The following is an 11,200-nucleotide window of genomic DNA, read 5'->3' as shown; positions in this document are numbered from 1 at the left end:
CTCAGAGTTCAGGCCCCACGACCGGGAAAAAAAAAAAAAGATGCAACATGACTAGCTCCGGCGCTTTTTATATTATAAGCATGCATTCCTAGCTCATGTTAAGGAGGCTATCAGCAGTTTCACTCACTTAGAGTGAAGACGGGAGCAAGGGCAATGAGGAAACGGAGACTATTAAATGAGGCCAGTAAGCCCTTCAGCCATGTAGGTACCCTCTTCCCAACTCTTTTTTTTGTTGGTTGTGGGGCTTGAACTCTGGGGCCTAGGCACTGTCCCTCAGCTCTTCAGCTCAAGGCTAGCACTCTACCACTTGAACCACAACACAACTTCCAGTTTTCTGAGTGGTTTATTGAAGAGTCTCATGGACTTTCCTGCCTGGGCTGGCTTTGAACCATGATCCTCAGATCTCAGCCTCTTGAATAGCTAGGATTACAGGCATGTGCCACCAGCACCTGGTTTCCCTAACTCTGTGTGAAGAGAAAATTGTTTTGTGCTCTAAATCTAGAATTATGGAAACTTCCCTTCCTCCTTCTCCCTTCCGCCCTCCCCTACTTTGTGACAAAACTTAGACTTGAAGGGTCTGGGTTTTTGTTAGTTAATTGGAAAAAAGTGTCTCAAGAACTTTCCTTCACAGGATGTTTTTGAACTGCAACCCTCACATTTTAGGCTCCTGTATAGCTAGGATTATAACTACTTGAGCTGTGCTCAATTGTGAGCTTCAGCTCACAGTTCTCTGTATATATAGTAATTTAAAAACATCATCATCATCATCATGGGCTGGGAAGGTGGCTCAATGGTAGAGCTCTTGTCTTGCATGCCTGAGGCCCTGGGTTCGATTCCTCAGCACCACATAAGCAAAAAGAAAAAAGCCAGAAGTGGAGCTGTGGCTCAAGTGGTAGAGCACTAGCCTTGAGCTGAAGAGCTGAGGGACAGCACCCAGACCCAGAGTTCAGGGCCCACGACTGGACGCCCCAAAAAATAACATAAAAACAACATCATCAAAAAGCTAGGCTCTGGTGCCTCATGCCTGCAATCATAGCTACTAAGGTAGCTGAGATCTGAGAATCATGGTTTGAAGCCAGCCCAGGCAGGAAGATCTATGAGACTCTCATCTTTAAGCAGCAAAAAGCTGGAAATGGAGAGATGTGGTTCAAATGGTAGAATGCTAGCCTTGAGAACAAAAGCTCAGGGGCAGTGCAAGGAAGGTGTGTAAATTCATTTAATAAGTGTCTAGAAAACTAAGAAGGTACTATACATGGATTCTGAAATAATTGATTCCTAACTTACTTATGAGTTGAATTTGATTGTGCACGTAACTGCTAAGCAAATAATGCAAACAAGTCAGTAAAGGATTATCACTTACCTTCCTAAGACTGTAAGCTCTTGATTAAACACACTTTTACATTAGTTACATAAAAATATCAAGTTTACAGGAAGTTGCAAGAATTAGCATAATCTTTACCTCCATGCTCCAATTTTTAACACACCTTACCTCCTGCTTTATTATACTCTCTAAAATCAAACACAGGCTCCTCCCCCGCACCAGGACTAATTGACACTGAGTGAAATGTTATTTTACTTGTACATACTGGTATTTCCTAAGAATCTAGACATTCAGCTACAAACCCAGCAGCGTTATCAATAGGCAATTGAAGACTGAGCTGAAACTTTAATCTGTTGTCCACAGTCCATTTTGTCAATTGCCTCGTCATGTCCCCTACCATCAAATCTAGGCTAGAATCTCCTATTGCATTTAGCTGTCATGGGTCAATAATTAACATGACATGCTGTTCTTCATTAAATGCATCGCCCAAAATAGATTACAAAACTAAATTTATGCAAAACTTCAGCACATCTGATGTTCTTTGCGCGCGCGCTCTCTGTCTCTCTAGAAAATCCGTTAGGAAACGCGATGGCGAGCCTGGATCCCCGGTATCCCTGGTTCAGGTCTGACTTCCCCCAGTTCCCGCGGCAGTCACAAGCTTTAGTTCTAGGAGCCGCAGCCGGGAGGCGGCGGCGGCGGGCGGGCGGGCGGGCGGGCGGGCAGCGCGGAAGCCCCGGGCCCGGGGCGGGGGCGGGGGAGGGAAGCGCGCGCGCGAGGCCGGGGAAGGGGCCTCAGGCCGGTCCCTTACCGGGCGCTGGGCACGTCCACCGGCCCGAGGCCGCCGCCGCCGCCGCCCCCGGGCCCGGGCAGCGCGTCCCCGCCGTATTTCTCCTCCATCCCGGGGCTCAGGAGCCTCCGCCGCCGCTGCCCCCGCCGCAGGGTCTCCTCATGTCTGGTCGCTGCCGGGGAACCGCGGGTCAGGCACGTCACTCACTCCCCCATGGCCGCTGCCCTGCCGGGTCCCCGCAGCCCAGGCCGCCGCCTCCGCTGTCCCGGCTCCGGCTCGAGAGCGCGCTCCGGTCCCGACTAGGCCGCGGACCTTTCCGGCGCCGCGGCGCGCAGCGAGGGCGCACCGGCGAGGACGTTGCCGGGCCACGTCATTAGGTTTAGCAGCCCTCACTTCCGGGGAGGGGCCAAAGCTGTACCTGCGCACTGCAGAATACGTGCCTTCCCCCGCCACATTTAGGCTCCTCCCACCTCCGGTCACTCACGGTTCGAATCCCCGCCCCCTAACCAGCTGTCCACGCGGCTGGTGCACGAACCTTTCCCTGCAGTGCCACCTATGGGCCACTTGGGGTACCTCAGGTTCTATAGCGCGTGGGGGCGGGCACAGATTCACTATGGTAAATACTAGTCTTCAGCATTAGGGAGTGTGTGTGTGTGTGTGTGTGTGTGTGTGTGTGTGTGTGTGTGTGTGTGTGTGTGTCTGCGTCTGCTCTCGCGCAGTGTGTGTGTGTGTGTGTGTGTGTCTGCGTCTGCTCTCGCGCCAGTACTAGTGTTTGAACTCAGAGCTTCATGCTCTCACTTGGCGTTTTTCTTTCTAGGCTGGCACTTTATTACTTGAGCCTCACCTTCACGTCCTTAACCTAGATTCTTCAACATACCCCTTGCCCTGAAGTTGTACCATACGGATCAACATTTATTTGAAGGGAAGGCTCTGAGTCTTTAAAAGTGTGTGTGACCCCTCCTTCCTCAAGAGATAACTATTTTTGAATCTGTGCAGATTCTGTCACCAATTGTGGAAGGCCAGGACTATCTATCTTAACAAAAGAACCGGGACAGAGGTGATTGCTTTGAGGGTGTTTATTTGATTAGGACAGGACTGGTAGGAACGGCTGAGCTGAGTCCATAGAGGTGAAGTGAGGACAGAACACACTAAGGGAAGCATGTTTTTAAGTATTTCAGTAAATTTTTACATTTCCTTTTTGAAAAATACAGATTTTCAGTTATGAAACTGCTGTTAATCCAGGCACATCTGTATAAAGGTGTATAGGAATATGGGTACCTGTGTCATCTTGGTTTGAGTCCTACTGACTAATTGTTCATCAGTTTTCTTATCTGGAATATTACTATTTATATCATAAGGTTGTTGAGAGGATTATATGTATGAGTGTCAAAAGTAGCTAGTGAATTATGTTAATAAATGTTAATTGTTACCCATAGGGAAGTTTGGGGAGAAGGACTTGGACATGTAAATAGGGGTTTAAGCAGGATCAATGATAGTGTTCTACTTAATTTCAATATATACAAGTACCCTAGGAACATATAAGAGATCTCATGGTCTCTGCTTGTTAAGATTGTATAACTTACTATAGAAAATTGCATGCTAAACACACAAATGTTAAAGTTTCTCAAATAAGGGGTGGTAACAGGAAAAGACACATAGGGGGCTGGGAATGGGGCTTAGTGGTAGAGTGCTTGCCTAGCATGCATGAAGACATGGGTTCCATTCCTCAGTACCACATAAACAGAAAAAGCTGAATGTGGTGCTGTGGCTTAAGTGGTAGATTGCTAGTCTTGAGCAAAAGAAGCTCAAAGACGGACAGTGCCCAGGTCCTGAGTTCAAGCCCTGGGAATGGTAAAACAAAAAAAGACACATAGGTAGATATTCACATATAAAACTTCAATAAGGTGTTTTTTTTTTTGGTTGGTCATGGGACTTGAACTCTGGGCCTGGGCGCTGTCCCTGAGGTCTTCAGCTCAAGGCAAGGGCTCTTCAGCTTAAGGCAATGCTCTACCGCTTGAGCCAAAGTGCCAATTCTGGTTTTCTAGTGGTTTATTGGAGATAAGAGTTTCACTGAGTTTCCTGCCTAGGCTGCTTTTGAACCTCGTTCCTCAGATCTCAGCCTCCTGAGTAGCTAGGATTACAAGTGTGAGCCACCGGCACCTGGTTTATTAATCTTTCTTTTCCACTTTTAATTAATAACTAATTAATTAATTAATTAATTTTGTTGATCATGGAGCTTAAACTTGGGGCCTTAGTGCTGTCCCTGAGCTCTTTTGCTCAAGGGTAGCAGCACTCTATCACTTTGAGCTACAGCTCCACTTCCAGTGTTCTGGTGGCTAATTGGAGATAACAGTCTCACAGACTTTCCTGCTGGGGCTGGCTTTGAACAGTAATCCTTAGATCTCAGTTTCCTGAGTAGGTAGGATTACAGGCTCATTACAGGCATGAGCCACCAGATACTCAGGACCTGAGCCAGAAGATACTTTTGGATTGCAATGTAAAATAAAATAAAAAGACCAAAATTCTGGTCAATTTTATAGACATAAACATTACAAATTATTGTGATCTTAGTTAAAATATTAACCATTGAGTTTGAACATTGACTTTTAAATTGTTTTAATTTTTTTGATTTTCCCCCTTGGTTGGGATGATTAATTTTAATTACCAACTTGATTGAGTTCAGAAGTGCTCAGGAGATTAATGGAGGATATCTCTAGGTGTTTCTGGGAGGATATGTCCAGAGAAGATCAACCTAAGGAGGAAGACCTATCCCTGACTGCAGTGCCACCATCTGATAGGCTGGAGTCCAGGCAGAATCAATAGGGAAAGAGAAGGGAGCCATCAGTGCATGTCTTCTTGCTCTTCTTCTGTCCACATTAGGGACATCAGAGCCTCCATCACATGCACCAGGGGACATGATGTTCTGTCTCATCTGCGAAAGATGGACACCTCCAAAACTGTGAGTCCAAAGGAAGTCCTTCCCTTAACTTGTTTGTCTGGAATTCTGTCACTGTGGTGAAAAGTCTTCCTCCTTTTTTTTTTTTTGGCCAGTCCTGGTGCTTGAACTTGGCCTAGTCATTGTCCCTGAGCTTCTTTTTGCTCAAGGCTAGCGCTCTACCATTTGAGCCATATAACACCACTTCTGGCTTTTTTTGTTTATGTGGTATTGAGAAATTAAACCGAGAGTCTCATGCATGCTAGGCAAGCACTCTACCACTGAGCCATCTTCCCAGCCCCTATAGATGATTTTTTGTATGAGTGTGTGTATTTAGGTATGTATATATGTAGGTATTGCAGGTCTTGGAGCTTGAATTCAGGGTTTAGATGCTGTCCCTGAGCTTCTTTTGCTCAAGGCTAGTGTTCTACCACTTGAGCCACAGTACCACTTCTGGCATTTTGGTGCTTAATTGCAGATAAGAGTCAAAGGGACTTTCTAGTTTCATGGCTTTGAACCATAATCCTCAGATCTTAACCTCCTGAGTAGTTGGGATTATAGGCATGAGCCACTGGTACCTGGTACATGATTTACATTTTTTGTTTGTTGGTTGTGGGGCTTGAACTCTGGGCCTAGGTGCTGTTCTTCAGCTCTTCAGCTCAAGGCTAGCACTCTACCACTTGAGCCACAGTGCCACTTCTGGTTTTCTGAGTGGTTTATTGGAGCTAAGAGTCTCATGGCCTTTCCTGCCTGTCAGGCTTTGAACCATGATCCTCAGATTTCAGCCTCCTGAGTAACTAGGATTACAAGCATGAGCCACCGGCACCTGGCTATGATTTACATTTTTTGTTTCAACTTCTAAACATCTTAATTTTTCTGAATATTATTTTTTTTTTTTTTTTTTTTTTTTTTTTGTCGGTCGTGGGGCTTGAACTCTGGGCCTGGACGCTGTCCCTCAGCTCTTCAGCTCAAGGCGAGCGCTCTACCACTTGAGCTACAGCGCCACTTCCGGTTTTCTGGTGGTTTATTGGAGATAGGAGTCTCATGGTCTCTCCTGCCCGGGCTGGCTTTGAACCGCGATCCTCAGATCTCAGCCTCCTGAGTAGCTAGGATTACAGGCGTGAGCCACCAGCGCCCGGCTTTTCTGAATATTATTTAATTAAACATTATTATTTTTTGTCAATCTTAGGATCACTTCCTTAGCTTAGTTGCTTGGCTCTACAACTTGAATCATGTTTCCAGCCCATCTTTTTGCTGGTTATTATTATTATTATTTTTGGTCCGGTCGAGGGGCCTGAACTCTGGGCCTGGGCGCTGTCCCTCAGCTCTTCAGCTCAAGGCTAGCGCTCTACCACTTGAGCCACAGCACCACTTCCGGGTTTTTCTGCTTATGTGGTGCTGAGGAATCGAACCCAGGGCCTCAGGCATGCAAGGCAAGTGCTCTACCACTGAGCCACCTTCCCAGCCCTGGTTATTTTGAAGATAGAGCCTCAGTGGCTTTTCTCCTGAGCTGGCTTTGAACAATGGTTCTCCAGACAGTGGCTTTTCTCCTGAGCTGGCTTTGAACAATGGTTCTCCAGATATTAGCCTCCTAAATAGGATTACAGGCACGTGGCACAGGCAGCTAAAATATTATCACTTTTATAATTTGAAAACTTTTATAATTTGAAAAGTGTTAAACTGGGGAGTGGCTCATACCTTTAATTCTAGCTATTCAGGATGCTGAAATCTGGGGATTGCAGTTCAAAGCCATCCCAGGTAGGAAAGTCCCTAGACTCTTTATGTCCAATTAACCATCAGAAAACAGGAAGTGGCAACTGCGGCTCAAAGCGATAGAGTTGTTAGCCTCGAGCAAAAAAGCTCAGGGACAGTGTGCAGGCCTTGAATTCAAACCCCATGCCTGACAAACCAACAAACCAACAAACCAAACTTTTATAAGTGAACTAGAGGAAAAGCTATAAACCACCTTTATAAAAAAAAACCAGGGGCTGGGAAGGTGGCTCAGTGGTAGAGCGCTTGCCTTGCATGCATGAGGCCCTGGGTTCGATTCCTCAGCACCACATAAGCAAAAAGAAAAAAGCCGGAAGTGGTGCTGTGGCTCAAGTGGTAGAGCACTAGCCTTGAGCTGAAGAGCTGAGGGACAGTGCCCAGGCCAGAGTTCAGGCCCCATGACTGGACCAAAAAAAAAAAAAAACCAAAAAAAAAAAAAAACCAAACAAGCAACTGTGGAGCTGCAGCATAATAGAGTTCCTGTAATCTTAGTACTGAGTTTATATAGAAGAGTGAGGACAGCTACTTAGGATCACACAGAGAGGAGCCAACTGATCTGCGATGAGGTTTGGAGCCCCAGGGAGGGACAGTGAAATTAATATTGGCATCTCAATATTGATGTACAACCATGCAGTGTCTTTAGAAGAATAAAAATAGTGGCTCATGTCTGAAATCCCAGCCACTCGAGAGGCTAAAAACTAAGGATTGGAGTTTGAAGCCAGCTTGAACTTGAGCCAGAAGTGGAGGTGTGACTGAAGTGGTAGAATGCTAGCATTGGGTGAAAAAGTGTCATGAGAGAGTGAAGCCTTGAGTTCAGACCTCAGTGTGTACACACACACACACACACACACACACACACACACACACACACACACACACGCACGCACGCTCGCACACACACACACACACACACACACACATGCATGCATGCACACGCACGGCAGATTGATGATAGCCTAAATTATCTGAGCTGCAGTCCCTGAGATACCCATTCTCCTAGAGAAGCTGAGGTCCACTCTATCATCTAGTCTTGGTCATCAAGTAGGACCTAGGAACCTATCATCCATCCAGTGCATTTATAGGCATGTGTTAGGTTTCTAGTGTTTGTGCCGGCCTAGGAGAAGGGAGAGGAAAAAAATGTTGAAACCACTAGAGGACGGCATAATACAACACAATGCAGCATGAGTTCACAGTGCACACCCTGCCACGCTTCTGAGGAAAGCACTGGCCTGCAGCATGTAGTGACTGGGGACAGAAGGTGGTTTGCAGCTGCTTCTGAGCTTCTACCACCTGATGGTAAGGGAAAAGAGCACATTTTAGGTTTGACTTGTTTGTTGGTGCTAGCACTGGGGCTTGAACTCAGGGGCTGGGCACTGTCCCTTACATTTTTTTTGTTCAAGAGTGTGCTCTACCACTTGTGTCATAGCTCGACTTCTGGCTTTTGGTAGTAATTGGAGATAAGAGTCTCATAGGCCTTCCTGCCTAGGCTGGCTTTAAACCTTGATCCTCATATCTCAGCCTTCTGAGTAGCTAGGATACAGGCATGAGCCACTGATCGGTCCATGATTCATACCTTCTTGAGCACTTCTGTCATCAAGGGAGAAGCTTATTCCTCAACCTGGTGTGAGGTAGGCCACATGCATGTAACAAGTGTATGAATTACATTAGAGACACTGAGTCACTCCTCCTCAAGGTCATCCAACCCACAGTTGTACCCCAGACTGATGTACTTGGCTTGCTAGGAATGTAGGAATGCTGGAAGTAACTTTCTTTCTCTCTCTCTTTCATTCATTCATTCTTTCTTTCTTTCGCTTGCCTGCCTGCCTGCTTGCTTTCTCTCTTTCTTTTTTCCTCACTCTCTTGTTTTCATGTTCTCTTGCTTTCTCTCTTTTCTTTCTCTCTCTCTTCCCTCTCCCTCCCTGCCTCCCTCCCTGCCTCCCTCCCTCCCTGCCTCTCTCCCTGCCTCCCTTCCTGCCTCCCTCCCTTCCTTCCTTCCTTCCTTCCTTCCTCCTCCTGTTCCCTTTCCCCTTCCCTTTTCTTTCCCTTTCCTTCCTCTCTCCTTCTTCCCCTCCTTTCCCCTCCTCTATCTTTCTTTCTGTGATATTGGGGTTTGAAATAAAGATTTTACCCCTTGAGTCATACCTCAGCTCCCTCCTCCTTTATTATTTTTAAAATAAAAATTTAACTTGTTTTTAGGTAAGGTCTCACACTTCTTCCCAGACTGGCTTTGGACTGGAATCTTCTTATCTTTGCTTCCTGTGTAGGATTAAGTTGTGAATCACCACACCTGGCTTATTTTTTTGAGATAGGTTCTCTCTCTTTGCCAGGGGAGGCCTTGAACCATGAGCCTCCTGATCTCTACCTCCAGAGTAGCTGGAGTTTCAGGCATCAGCCATCAAGACACCAAGTAGTCTCTGGTTAGTTCTTGAAGATAGACTCCTAGATTGAATAGAGGGAATGGGGCATGAAGATTCAAATATCATATTGCTAAATTGTCTGCGAGCTGGTTGGTACCTTCTACATGTGCGCAGGGAAATGTTAGAGCATCAGTTTTGAGTGTAAAAGCTAAGAGAGAGTGCAAGACTCTGAGTTCAAGTGCTGGTAGCAGCGCACACACACACACACACACACACACACACACACACACACACTCTCTCTCTCTCTCTCTCTCTCTCTCTCTCTCTCTCTCTCTCTCTCTCTCTCTCTCTCTCTCTCCAGACATCCTAGTTGCTGTGTGTTAGATGAATTCAGTGTAGTTCAGAGGACTCAGGTAGAAGTTGCAGTTTTCCAGCTCATCTTGTACCACAGTGCCACCAATGGGATCCTCAGGGGAATTACATTCAAAACTTCAGGATTTGAGACAGTAGTGGGACTTTCAAAGTCAGCAGGGTCAAAGCTTGAGTTATTTTTTATTTTTTCTCAGTTGTGGGGCTTGAATTCTTGGCCTAGGCGCTGTCCCTCAGCTCTTCAGCTCAAGGCTAGCGCTCCACCACTTGATCCACAGCACCACTTCCAGTTTTCTGGTAGTTTATTGGAGATAAAAATAAAGTCTTATGGATTTATCTGCCCAGGGTGGATTTGAACTGTGATCCTCAGATCTTAGCCTACTGTGTAGCCAGGATTACAGGCATGAACCACTGGCACCCGGCTTTGAATTATTTATTTATTTATTTTGTTACATATTTGCTTAGTGGTTCTTTAATTCTGTTTGAACTCATCCTCTCTCTCTCTCTCTCTCTCTCTCTCTCTCTCTCTCTCTCTCTCTCTCTCTCTCTCTCTCTCTCTCTCTCTCTCTCTCGTCCTGAGGCTTGAACTTGGCCTGCGCACTGTCCTTGAGTTTCTTTTTCTTTTTTTTTTTTTTGGGTCCGGTCGTGGAGCCTGAACTCTGGGCCTGGGCCCTGTCCCTCAGCTCGTCAGCTCAAGGCTAGCACTCTACCACTTGAGCCACAGCTCCACTTCCAGCTTTTTTTTTTTTTTCTGCTTATGTGGTGCTAAGGAATTGAACCAGGGCCTCATGCATGCAAGGCAAGCACTCTACCACTGAGCCACCTTCCCAGCCCTGTCCCTGAGTTTCTTTTGCTCAAGGCTAGCACTCTATCACTTAAGCCACAGTGCCACTTCCAGCGTTTTCTGTGTATGTGGTACTGAGGAATTGAACCCAGAGTTTCATCCATGTTAGGCAAGCAGTTTACCACTAAGCCACATTCCCAGCTCTATCATTTTCTCTTGAACACCTTATAAATACTAGGGCAGAATGTCATTTGGTGTGGTCAGGAGGTTTTCCCGATAAGCTGAACTCAGCACTTTTCTTTCTCTCTCTCTCTCTCTCTCTCTCTCTCTCTCTCTCTCTCTCTCTCTCTCTCTCTCTCTCTCTCTCTCTCTCTCTCTCTCTCTTTTCTTTCTTTCGTTGGTCGTGGGGCTTGAACTCTGGGCCTGGGCACTGTCCCTCAGCTCTTCAGCTCAAGGCTAGCACTCTACAACTTGAGACACAGTGCCATTTCCTGCCTTTTCTGCTTATGTGGCGCTGAGGAACCCAGGGCCTCATGCATGCAAGGCAAGCACTCTACCACAGAGCCATCTTCCCAGCCCCAGCACTTTTTATAATTGAGTTTGCATTGTTAAGTGTCTTATCTGAGGGCTGGGAATGTGGCTCCGTGGTAGAGCGCTTACCTTGCATGCATGAGGCCCTGGGTTTGATTCCCCAGCACCACATAAGCAAAAAGAAAAAAGCCGGAAGTGGTGCTGTGGCTCAAGTGGTAGAGCCCTAGCCTTGAGCTGAATTGCTGAGGGCAGTGCCCAGGCCCAGAGTTCAGGCCCCATGACCGGACCCCCCCTCCCCACCCCCCCAAAAAAAGTGTCTTATCTGAGTGCTGCTCTACTGTTTTTT

General features: G+C 46.6%; 1 protein-coding gene across 1 annotated transcript in view; it reads right to left on the bottom strand.

Annotated features, from left to right (window-relative positions):
- The window catches only part of Slc30a5 (solute carrier family 30 member 5), a 33,365-nt gene extending 30,929 nt beyond the window's left edge, over positions 1-2,436 (bottom strand). The window contains exon 1 of the mRNA XM_070031280.1: positions 2,130-2,436. Within this exon, the coding sequence (XP_069887381.1) occupies positions 2,130-2,218 (89 nt within the window). The 5' untranslated portion in view covers positions 2,219-2,436. The remainder of the gene's footprint in view (positions 1-2,129) is intronic.
- Positions 2,437-11,200: the final 8,764 nt, after the last annotated feature.

Source organism: Dipodomys merriami, unplaced genomic scaffold, assembly GCF_024711535.1.
Source record: "Dipodomys merriami isolate MVZ:Mamm:240054 unplaced genomic scaffold, mDipMer1.0.p SCAF_20, whole genome shotgun sequence".
Lineage (NCBI taxonomy): Eukaryota > Metazoa > Chordata > Mammalia > Rodentia > Heteromyidae > Dipodomys > Dipodomys merriami.
The sequence above is the reverse complement of the archived record's forward strand: the minus strand, read 5'-3'. Positions and strand labels throughout refer to the sequence as shown.